The 12,695-nt window shown below is 38.1% G+C and overlaps 1 protein-coding gene across 1 annotated transcript; it reads left to right on the forward strand.

Moving 5' to 3' along the window:
• The first annotated feature begins 558 nt into the window (after nt 1-558).
• On the forward strand, nt 559-11,028 carry LOC116301932 (uncharacterized). Its single transcript, XM_031711102.2, has 15 exons — nt 559-680; nt 763-800; nt 2,319-2,379; nt 2,866-2,927; nt 3,199-3,378; nt 3,611-3,644; nt 3,855-3,979; nt 5,401-5,610; nt 6,127-6,357; nt 6,469-6,553; nt 7,272-7,745; nt 7,924-8,540; nt 9,112-9,180; nt 9,675-9,775; nt 10,271-11,028. Coding segments are annotated over exons 1-15 (2,343 nt in total). The 5' UTR covers nt 559-625; the 3' UTR covers nt 10,272-11,028.
• Nucleotides 11,029-12,695: the final 1,667 nt, after the last annotated feature.

The following is a 12,695-nucleotide window of genomic DNA, read 5'->3' on the forward strand; positions in this document are numbered from 1 at the left end:
TCTCTTCTCTTCTCTCTTCTCTTCTCTTCTCTTCTCTTCTCTTCTCTTCTCTTCTCTTCTCTTCTCTTCTCTTCTCTTCTCTTCTTTTCCCTTCCCTTCCCTTCCCTTCTTTTCTTTTCTTTTCTTTTCTTCCCTTCCCTTCCCTTCCCTTTCCTTCCTTTCCTTTCCTTTCCTTTCCTTTTCCTTTCCTTTCCTTTCCTTTCCTTTCCTTTCCTTTCCTTTCCTTTCCTTTCCTTTCCTTTCCTTTCCTTTCCTTTCCTTTTCTTTCTAAATAAATTTGTTTGACTCACTTTTTTTCCATAACGAGAGCATAAAAAATAAAACTTGTCAACAGTCATTCCGGCCTAGAAAACCGGAGTTTATTTTTTCGTTAACAATTTTCAATCTTAAATGCATTCCACAACACAGAAACATTTGGCTTAACTAAAAAAAATAATCCAAAAAAAAAACCACTTTCAAAAATGTTATTTTTCTGTTTTGCTTTTATATTATTCATAGCTTATTTCCCTCGAATTCATTTATTTCCGTTGTAGACATCCTTAGGCATCAAGTTACCATTTCCGACCCTCGAACTCGTTGACTTTTGTATAAAGTCAGTTCTCTCAGTTCTGACCGATAAGACAAGATGAAAGGCTTACAGATACTTTCTCTACTACTCTGTTTAACGTTCGTCCTTTCAGGTAACATTTATAAACCTCTTATAAAGCTTAACTCGTTTATTCTTGAACCATTCGTTTTATAAATGTTTGTTCTATGTTTCAGCACCGAACAGTTACGTTGACAATGACGAGCAGAGATTTGTAAGTGTTTTATTATTCCATAAGAAATACTAAAAATTCAGTGAGAAATCCTTTGAAAACTAACTTTAGATAAATTACTCAGTGAACTATCACTCCTTGACTTGTTTTTCCATGCCAAATTCGGTTTTCTTGCTAGCTAAATACAAACAGTTCAAACGACTGAAAGTTCTTTGGGCTGTATCAACATTTGAAATGTTTCGACAAAAATTTTTTTTGTTATTACAACCCTGCATTAAATATATACTTTCATTCATAGTTCTATAAATTGTCTTGAAATAGAGATGCTAAATTATATTTTTCTTAAACCAACTTAAAAAAAGTTGCTCTAAGCTAAGAGATCTCAATGAAAGTTATTTATTAAGTTGTTTTGTTATCACTGACGTATAGTTCAAGGTCATTCAAACATTATTTATTTTGACTAATGATATAATGATTATCTGGAATATTTATCTCCTAACCGCTTCTGTTTTGAGCTAATCTTCCCTTGAGCGGGGAAATTCCCCTCCTTAGACAATAATCAATGTATGAGTTTATAAATATTTATAAAACTATGCTATATAGGTCATGTTATAGAGAACTCAGAGGGATTTTATGGGGAGGGGGAATATGGGAAGTCTATCCAAATGATATGTGTAACATTACTGATTTTGGACAAGGGTAGGGACGGTACAATGATGTCGACGAAGATCAATAGTTGTGATATGATTTGATGGTGGTAGTTATAATGTATATAATATAGCAAATAGTGATGATAATGGCTATCGTCGCAAATGCTGATGATGATGATACTGATGGTGGTGATGATGATGATGTACGATGCATGATGATCATTATAACGATGTCCACTGAGTCCAAGCACTATAGTGGACGCACGGCCGGTTTTCCTTGAAACGATTCAGATTGGAGCTTTTTCAGTTGAGAGCCCATAACTCTTCCTCCACCATACAGAACAATTCGAGATAAAAACAGAGGTATTTTGAAAAAAGGCAAGACACCTCTTTCAAAATCGTCTTTGAGCACTCAAGGGTCAGGGTGAAGCTATGTCTCAAATCTCAGTGAAAATCTTGATAACGTTTTCTCTCAAATTCAAAACAACTTTTTTTAACCTGTGTTTTGAGTTCGTTCTTTTTTACGCCTCCAAAAATCCATTCCATCTATATAAAAATATTCTTTGTGACAACTTTATAAGAATGTAGTATTTTTTTAAGACATGGGGTTGTTTTTCTTTCTAAATCACGAACAGACTTTTTCCAAGTATAGGTGATTGAGCTTTCTCTTATCTTTTACGAAAAGTTAATGTACGTATCTATGCAGCGATATCTGAAGATTTTGACGATCCGCCTTAAAACAAGGTTTAAACTGGTCGGTTAGTTTGGTTGGTTGGTTGGTTGGTTAGTTTGATTTGATTTGATTGGATTTAATTTGCTTAAAGTTAGTTAATTTGTTGCATTTGGTCGGTTGGTCGGTCGCTGTTGGCCCGTAGGATTGATTTGATTGCATGCTCCGTTTCTCTTCCAGATCGACTACCTCAGCACCCACGGTTCGCACCAAGGTGACGTGTTATATGACAAGGAGCTAAGTGAGTTCATCATTTACTATCAAGGCTATTTATTTTCTGTTTATATCGGCAACTACGAGACGTGTGGGTTTGATGCACCGAATCGAACCATGGCGACCAATTTGAATAACTATTGTTCTTCACTGACTAGCGACTGACTTTCCTCGTGTTCACGTGAAAACATAAAAGCCTTTTCTCATGTATGAAAGGCTGGTCAGTCGCTAGTCAGACGACCGTAAATATTTTGTTCAACGGAAGACGAACAGCACGTCGCATCGGTAGAAATGTCTGGATCGCAATAACGACCAGCATAATGATAGCGACAGATATTTGTTTCAGGGACATAGATTTATCCATTACATTCATTTTATCATTGAGATATTTTCTTTGAGAGACCTTGAAAGATTTAGTTAAATTCATCACGATAGTATTGATAAGGTTAAATTCCTTTTTAAAAACATCTTTCACGTACTTTCATTTTATCCTTTTCGATCAATTTTTTTCTAGTGGATGAGTTAGAGAGAGAGAAAATGACAATCGCGAAGCAGCACGATGATGGCCACTCAAAGGTAAGAGGATTAGACCTCGTAATGGGCGTAATGTCACGTGCGAGAATAAGATTCTTTGTTTGAGTTGCATCCATATTTATGTGTCTTCTCTTGCGCAACCGTTAAACAAATAATTGATATTCTTTAGAATGATATTTGGTCTGAAATGGAATAACATTAGACTATACCTTAAAAGCATTTCTATTAAAGAAAGAAATAATACTCAAGGGAATGACACGTGGTCTGAAATGGTCTAAGATGGGAAAACATTGTTTTACATTCTCTAATACAGGACGATCAAAAATATCACCTAATTAAGAAATCAGCCGTCGCTGTCGTGCAGAGAATGTCTATGCCTTCCCCGCCAGCTCTCGATGTCTTGATTGACAAGGCTGTGCATTACGTCATGAAAAAGACCATGGTCCGTGAGTACGTGCAAATTAGGTCTGGAATCAAAGAACTAGTAGATAAGGTCAGTATTACATAGCTCTAATAATCCCTAATGATATCTTGATACCGCTAGTAGTCGCACTGTAACCAAACTTGGATAACCAAGGCAATTATTAAAGACATGATTGTCCAAATATCTCTAATAATTCCTAATGCTAATCTTGAAACCATTATATCTGTTGCTCAAAAACGGAACTGGCAGTGAAATTATTACTTAGCTTTAATAATCCCTAATGATTTCTTGATACTTTTAGATGTTGCACAGAAACCTACTCATCGAGGATGAAGGTATAAGAATAAACTTTTTATCCTGCACTCGTTTCTTTATATCTATGTATTCTAGACTGTTGGTTTGCCACAGAGATTGATTCTGGGACCTCTTTGCTTCTTTTTTTCTTTCTCTAATTTCAAGCATATTTTATAGTCCAACAAGCATTTTTCTATTTGAAAGCCACAACTGTGGAGTTCCACAAGGTCAGTTATCGGACTTTTTTTCAGAGCATGCAAAGAAAAAGATTAAAAGCAGCCCAACCAGTGCTGGCCTCAGAGAAGAGAGAATAGTCTTAGCAATGGAAGAGATTATACAAGAATTGGCAATACGACTGAACCTAACCACGATGCAGGTATGTGACATATAGCACGATGAGTATCGCGACCTGCATTGGTTTGCGTACGCAAAATAGATTGAAAAATTCGGGTAAATTCCTCTAGTACACTTGCCAGTACACTGCGATTTCTGGACTCGGCATCATATGTGAGTAGAGATTTTTAGGTCTCTCCCTTGATTCGAGGATTTTTTAAATCTTATTTCGTTCTCTGGTTTCGCACTCAAAAGCTAACACGCTAAGTTTCAATTCAATCTGTGAGTTAGCCGTGCCCTGACTTAGATCAGCCCAGAGGTTGATTCAGGGTTCGATCCTGTGAGTTAGCCATGCCCTGACTTAGATCAGCCCAGAGGTTGTTTCAGGGTTCTAACTGTGAGTTAGCCATGCCCTGATTTAGTTCAGCCCAGAGGTTGTTTCAGGGTTTGATCTGTGAGTTAGCCTTGCCCTGACTTAGATCAGCCCAGAGGTTGTTTCAGTGTTCAATCTGTTAGTTAGCCATGCCCTGACTTAGATCAGACCAGAGGTTGTTTCAGGGTTCAATCTGTGAGTTAGCCATGCCCTGATTTAGATCAGCCCAGAGGTTGTTTCAGGGTTTGATCTGTGAGTTAGCCTTGCCCTGACTTAGATCAGCCCAGAGGTTGTTTCAGGGTTCAATCTGTGAGTTAGCCATGCCCTGATTTAGATCAGCCCAGAGGTTGTTTCAGGGTTCAATCTGTGAGTTAGCCATGCCCTGATTTAGATCAGCCCAGAGGTTGTTTCAGGGTTGGATCTGTGAGTTAGCCATGCCCTGATTTAGATCAGCCCAGAGGTTGTTTCAGGGTTAAATCTGTGAGTTAGCCATGCCCTGACTTTGATCAGCCCAGAGGTTGTTTCAGGGTTTGATCTGTGAGTTAGCCTTGCCCTGACTTAGATCAGCCCAGAGGTTGTTTCAGGGTTCAATCTGTGAGTTAGCCATGCCCTGACTTACATCAGTCCAGAGGTTGTTTCAGGGTTCAATCTGTGAGTTAGCCATGCCCTGACTTACATCAGTCCAGAGGTTGTTTCAGGGTTTGATCTGTGAGTTAGCCATGCCCTGACTTAGATCAGTCCAGAGGTTGTTTCAGGGTTCGATCTGTGAGTTAGCCATGCCCTGATTTAGATCAGCCAAGAGGTTGTTTCAGGGTTTGATCTATGAGTTAGCCATGCCCTGACTTAGATCAGCCCAGAGGTTGTTTCAGGGTTCAATCTGTTAGTTAGCCATGCCCTGATTTAGTTCAGCCCAGAGGTTGTTTCAGGGTTTGATCTTTGAGTTAGCCGTGCCCTGACTTAGTTCAGCCCAGAGTTTCATTAAGTTAGGTCTAAAAAGGGTAAGAATTAAAGTCGATGAAAAAAAAAATTCTCAAGGGTCTACTTTTTTCACCTCTATTAATAACCGTTTTTCCACTTTCACTCAATGATAGACGAAAAAAGTCGTCGATATATCTGTGAAGGTGCTTGCAAAGCATCGCGGTCTTAATTCTTTCCAACGAGAAGAGCTCCATGAACGAGTGACGTCACAAGTTAGAAAAATGCTGGACATCGAGGATGAAGACAACAAGGATGCACGGCTGAGGAGACTGGAGGAGAGAATTGAAAAGAACATCGAAAAGTACAAACTGTCGGCAAAACAGGTGAAATTTTGTTTTTTAAATCTAATATACTTATGCTATATGCCTCATCTCTCGTGTACTACTTATTCGTAGGATTCTACCAGCTCACTAGATACACCGTCGGATGACTAGGCCCAATACAGGCCTAAACAGCTGTCCACGGTTTCTAGTTGGGCTGGCTCATTTTACGCGACTTGAAGTTGTGAAAGGCTTGTGTGGCACTCTTCTTCAGTCATTTCATTTAAGGCTCGTAATTTACTTATTACGCATGTTCTTATACGATTTCCGAGCCCATCCCACACGGCTTACCTTTCTGTCAAGCCTTAAGATACCCAGCTGCTTTTTTAGCTGGGTGTAATGCTCTCCAATCTATCTTGAATTATCTTGAATGTCAGGCTAACATGGAAATACAAAAAAACTACTGCCACATGTTCCATCGAGAAAAAGTATTATTTCTTTTCTCGTATTTTTACGTTAGCCTTACATTCCAGATAATTTTGAGAAGGGATCCATTACTTATGCCTTTTCGTTTTGCAGGTTAAGACAATCGAGGGGCTAATGGTTGAAGAAGAAGCAGTAGAAGAGGGCCTAACTAAAGAAGAGAGAGTGCGCATGCTCAAACGTGTGTACGCTGATGTCATTGATGATCTGCGGGCGCAAAGAAATGAACAGAAAATTAAACCACCAAACCTTAACGATGTACAATTGACAGCTATCAATCATCTGATACGACAGAAAGCCATTGAACTGCAACTGAATAAAGAAGAGGTATTCTATTAATATTATTGTGTGACAAATAAATGTCGTAAATGTTTTATTTTGTACGTACGTTAATCTATTTCTTGTTTGTACTGATTGGGTTTTTTTCCTGTAACTAAGATCAAAGTTCTGGGGCTGGCAATCTTGACTGCAGTAGAACATTTATCGAGGAACCTGAAACCAACACAGCAACCCCACACTGAAAGTATGTATAAATTATGTAATATTTCAAAGCCGACAATGAGGACTGGACGGGATTTCAAGTCTAAGCAATTAGTTCCAGTCCGAGGCGCAGTCAAGGACTGGAACTAACTGCGCGGACTTGAAATCACGTCCAGTCCGATATTGGAGGCTTTGAAATGACTTCTCATCTCATTAATTATTCGACTTAGAGTAACTGGAACAAAATTAATTCAGTCCTAGGACTGAATTAATTTTGTTCCAGTTACTAGGACTGAATTAATTTTGTTCCAGTTACTAGGACTGAATTAATTTTGTTCCAGTTACTCAAGACTGAATGCATTCCTTTCACAGCACTTTACCAGGTTTCAAGTAACATCATGTGACCCAAAAATAGCGCTTTGATTGGATGGTTTACTCATGCATTATTAATGAGTATGAGAATATTATTTCTTAATCATTTCTTTTCTTTTCTTTATTTTTCTTTCTTTGTTCTCTTTTAAGTTCTCCTCTCCTTCTCCTTCTCCTTCTCCTTCTCCTTCTCCTCGCTTTTCTTCGTCTTTTTCTTGGTATCTAAACTACTTACCTTTAATATAGTCAATAGGCTAAAATTAAAGAGTTATTAAACTTAAAGGCATTGAGACTTCGTGATGCCTATAAAAACTGCTATATTATTATTATTATTACTATTATTATTATTATTATTATTAAAAATATTACAAAATATTTATTTTGCAACACAGTTAATCCAGATGTAGCGACAGCTATTCCAACAACAACAACAAATAAATTGCCCACAACAATGAAAACTACTGAACAGAAAACAGTCAAGACAGAAAGTCTGGATAAACTTGTAAAGGAAGAAAAACTTGAAAATGAAAAGCCTACAAAACGAGTCACTCACCATAAGGATCCCACTACGCATGCTCAGAAAACCCAATCAATAATTAGTCAGCGGATTCCCACTACGCATGCTCCTGAAGCAAAACCAAAAACTAGCCAGCGAACAACTACGGCGCATGCGCATGAAACAAGACATAAGTCCACTCAGAAGATTCCCACTACGCATGCTCATGAAACATTTCCAAAATCTACCCAACCGAGCCCCACTGCGCATGCTCGTGAAACTAAACCAACAAGTCAGCGGAGGCTGGTAAAGGAAGGGACTGACCTCGACGCCAAACTTCTTCAAGATGAAGCTGAGCTTGAAGGAAAAGGTAAGAAAAATCCTGGGAAAGTCGCTATGTTGGATAAATTCAACAAGTCATTATTTGTTTTGTTGAGTTTGTTTTGTTAATTTTTTTGTGTGTGTCTTTTCTTGATTATTCGTCATTGTTATTTTACGTCACCCAGTCCTAACGACAACGTAAAAACTATATTTTTCTTTCGCTCAAGATTCTGCAAAAAATGTGAAAATGGACCAAGAAACAAAGGCTGAAGAGTTGGAGTTAATACTAGAACGAAGGGCACAAGACAAAGAGGAATCTCAAATGAAAACCAAGCAGTCGAGTACGATGGTTCCCACTTCAACCAAGGTCATTGAAACGACTAAATATCCTGATGAAGTTGTCACGAGTAAACCAACCGAGTCACGTCATACCACGCAAAGAGTAACGCAAGCGACTGAAAAGATAACCGAAAAGGCAAAGCCAACGATCAGAGCAAAGAAAATAACGAAGCCAGTTGCTAGAAAGGTTACATCGGTCACGCAATCTAAGGAATCTAAGCTTAGCAAAGAACGACTAGAAGAGGAACTCTTAGAGGGACACGTTCTACAACCTTCCAAAAGTCACGTTACGCAACCCAAAAATTACGTCCCAAAGGTAACACAACCCAAAATTCATGTCACAGACGAAACGCAACCCAAGAAAGAGCATATTACGGCTGCAAAACCAACTGAAGATTTTGCAAAAGAACTGAAAAATATCATTGAGAAAAAGCCGATTCATAGCCGTAAAAACCATGAACTTCTACAAGATGAAGTTGAACTTGAAGATCTTGAAATACGAAAGGTTTGTTTTGTTGTTGTTGTTGTTGTTCTCGTTGTTGTTGACGTTGTTGATGACGTCGATGTTGATGCTGATGTCATGGAGATGCTCTTGTTTGCTGAGGATGATGATGATGATGATGTTGTTGTTGTTGTTGTTGTTTTCGATGATGTCGTATTTGATGTTATTAATGATGTTAGTTGATTATGATTTTTCTGTTGTTATTGTTGTTGTTGTTGTTGTTATTGTTGTTGTTTATCTTCGATGTTGTACTTGATGGAGTTAATATTTATGTTGGTGATGATATTGTTGATGTTGTTGTAGTCGTTTTGTCGATGGTGATGGTGATGTGCTATGTTGTTGTTGTATGATGGTGTTTTCGTATATGTTGTAGTTGATGTCGTTTTTAATGTGGCTGTTGCTTTTGATGCGATGGATCGTATTCAAGTTGTTGTCAAGGATGTTGCTATAGAGGAGTTTCACGGACACCATCATAAAGGGCAAGAATAGAAATATTGGCATACAACATGGCTGCCATGAAATTCCTTTTCACTTTAGAAGTGTTTCAACAATTTTCTTTTTGTGTTCATTTTAGAACAAGACGCAACATGACACAACTTTGGAAAACGAGCTCAAGCTTGCAGCGAATCTTTTCAAAAAGAAGGTAAACCTACATTACTGATTGGTTATCGCAATAGACTGTTTTCTCAAGGTTGCGTGCGTATCCAACTTGACGGGCCACAAAACTGAAAAACTCAAATTCAATAAAATTGAGAAGCCAATTTTATATTTAAAGTGGAGAATAATCGATTTTGTGAATTCTTATCGTAAAAAGTTTCACAGCAATGCATGATAATACTCGTGTTCTGGTATCGTGGCCCGTCAAGTTCCTTAAATTTGGATCCACACGCAACCTTGAGAAAACGGTCAATTGACCCTTCTTAAAAATTGTCTTTAATGCAATGCTAACATGAAAATACAAAAGAAATGCCAAAATTCTATCGAGATTTCGCATCCAAGATACTTTTGAGAAGGCGGTTCATTCAATTGTGTTACAATTCCATGCGACGCGTCTTCGTTCCCATTCTTCCCTATGACGCGGGCAAGATTTAACATATGGTCCTGGTTTCGATTTTTTTTTTTTTTTTTTTTTTTAAGAAAAAGCAAAACACTTTGGATGAAGAGCTAAATGAAGTCCTGAAAGCCAAGGACCTAGAGCTTGAGAAATTAGAAGAAGAATTGGAGGGTTTGAAGCCTTGGTAAGTTTATAAGACTTTTTCCGAGCTAATAAAATATAGCTGTGTCCATTGATTGCAGACTCATTTACTCAGTATTAGCCTCGTATCAGTGTCTAATAAATGTTCACAAATAGACCCTTTGCATGTGACGTCAAAGCAGCTCGATCTGTGGGACAAAACAAAAGAATTCCAATCTCCTGAGAATTGGAACCTATTGTTTTGTTCACCAGATTGAGCTGCGATCCAAAGTGCTGCAAGGGGTCTATGCCAATGGTAGATTAAAGAATTCACAACTTCAACAAATAAAAACACCTTGACATTCCACGGAACTTGGCACTGGAACACATTGAACATTCTACAGAAATCCGACGTTATCTAGCCTTGAGCAACAGAGAATCTGAGACTTCATTTACTGATTTGCGCGTGGTGATTGGTCGATAGCCGGTCTTTAAGCCACATAATGTTTTCAGGTTGCTTATTATCGATATTCTAATCAATCATTTTTTTGGGTTTCAGATAAGTTCAAGCATATTGGCCACGTTTCATTTCTAAGATGCAGTACAGTTAAATTGTTTATTGCAAAAAATGAAAAGTATTTTGTTTCAAGTTTGTATATTTTTTTACGACAGTTTGCTTGTAAGTTAGAATATAATTATATATAAGTTATAGCTCTTCAATTGCTGAGTCCTAGACTCTGTAGCGCCTGGTTAACGTTTTTTAAAAAGAATAAAGATCCCTCAATCCTTCTCTTATTTGTCAATCTTCTTTAATTTGTCTATCGGAGAAAAAACCGAAACAAATATCAGCTTCTAAATTCCAATAGCGCAGCGCAGCCGTGACGTCATAAAAACGAAGACAAAGGCGAAATTCGGACAAACAAATTTACAAGTTTACTTTCAGCAGATAATTTTTACAGCCGATCGCAGTTGATCTTAGTTTACATGGGTTATTATTGTAACTTTAAGTAGAAATGATAAAATCGGTTCGTATAATCCTCGTAGCGGTTAAACAAAATGCAATGTTTGTCCGAATCTTTAAGCTATTTTTAGAATCAGCGCGCTGCGCTATTGGAACGAAGTGGAAGAAGAACCGCTATGTGGAACCACTGAAGTTAATTCCTATTTTATAATATTTTAGAACCAATAAATTCTACTGAGATATGTTGACATAGCTTTAATGTTTACCGATAATTTCAGAAAAAAATAAAAACGGTCAAAGTTTCATCGAGTTATAAATGCTTGAAAGCTGGTTCTATTAAACAATAACTGACGATTTTTTATTGTTTTTTTTAATCATGCAACATGTTATTACATATTATTATGATATTTTAAATTATCTGCTGATTACTTTAAATTCATTTTTCCTTTGTTATTGAACTATTTATCATGCGGCAGTGGAAATATTTTACGAGTTGCTTGGAAGGATACCAAATGCTGGTACGTCTGGATAAACAATAAAACAACATGTGCAGTGTAAAACATATATAAATGAGAAAACAGGAAGGGAAGAAGGAAGAAGCAAACAAGGAAATCTAGCAGGCAAGCAAACAAACAAGCAAGCAAGAGAGCAAGCAAAGAAAGCAAGCAAGCAAAGAGAGAGCAAGCAAACAAGCAAGCAAGCAAAAGAGAGAGCAAGCAATCAAGCAAGCAAGAAAGAGAGCAAGCAAGCAAGCAAGCAAGAAAGAAAGAAGGCAAGCAAGCACGCAAGCAAGCACGCAAGCAAGCACGCAAGCAAGCACGCAAGCAAGCACGCAAGCAAGCACGCAAGCAAGCAAGCAAACAAACAAGCAAGCAAGAGAGCAGAGGTAACTAGCTAAAAGCTAAATTATACACCGTGAAAAGATGAAAAAACTACTGACGTTTCGGACGCTAGTCCTTCGTCGGAGAGCAAGAGAGCAAGCAAGCAAGAAGCACGTAACGTAAGAGACAAGAAGCAAGCACAAACAAGCAAACAGGCAGGCAAGAAAGCAAGAAAGAATAACGCAAGCAGAAAGCAAGCAAGCAAGCAAGGAAACAAGCAAGCAAGCAATGCAAGCAGGTAAGCAAGAGAGCAAGCAAGCAAAGTAACAAGCAAGCAAGCAATGCCAGCAGGGGTGCTAGGATGGAAGGAAGCAAGGATGGAAATAAGCAAGCAAAGGAGAAAGCAAGGATAAAAGGATAAAGGGAAAGATCTAAGGAATTTGCCAACAAAGTATTTCATCAGGTATTTCATCACCTTAAACGCATCCATACAGCTCCATCCTCATCGAGATGTGGGCGTACCATGTCTTTGGTCTGAGTCTGATGAACCTTGCGATGATAGGATTAAGTGCGTGCTTCACAACAGTGTTCTGGTCCGAGTTTCTTTAAAGGCCTTCCCTCCTCCGTAGCTTGCAAACGTTCTTCCATTCAAACTGTACTGCAATGTGTAGCTTTTCACCCACTGGCTTAAGTCTTGTCGGCCTTGTGTGGCAATGTGCGTAACTCTGATAGGTTGGCCGAAATCGACCTGCAGCCATTGGTTGACGTTGTTATGTCGAGCGGCCCAAGAACCAGCTTTTGATCCAGAGCTTTTCATGTCAAGTCTGGCTCTTGTGGGTGAGTAGTTTGGGTTATACATGGCAGAAGCGGTGATCTTTGAGTCAGGAATTGCGCCACTTTTCATTCCAAGGGGGGAGATGCAAAATGCCACAAATTCTTAGTTTCTACCGATATCGATTCGGATTTCGGATTTCTTACGTGTAAAATATAAGCTACATGTTACCATCTAGTTTATATTATCGATGTACGATGAAGACTAGCGTGAACGTGCCGTCGAAACGACAATTACACGACCACATCAGCAACGCTGTAATTTATATATTATCGTGTTTAAATAAAAGCCATTATTATTCAGCATTATTATTATTATTACTATCATTATTATTATTATTATTATCATCATTATTATTATTATTATTATC

This window comes from Actinia tenebrosa, unplaced genomic scaffold, assembly GCF_029948245.1.
Source record: "Actinia tenebrosa isolate PJP-AT-01 unplaced genomic scaffold, QUT_ActTen_1.0 PGA_scaffold11__36_contigs__length_13525064, whole genome shotgun sequence".
In the NCBI taxonomy this organism is placed as follows: Eukaryota; Metazoa; Cnidaria; class Anthozoa; order Actiniaria; family Actiniidae; genus Actinia; species Actinia tenebrosa.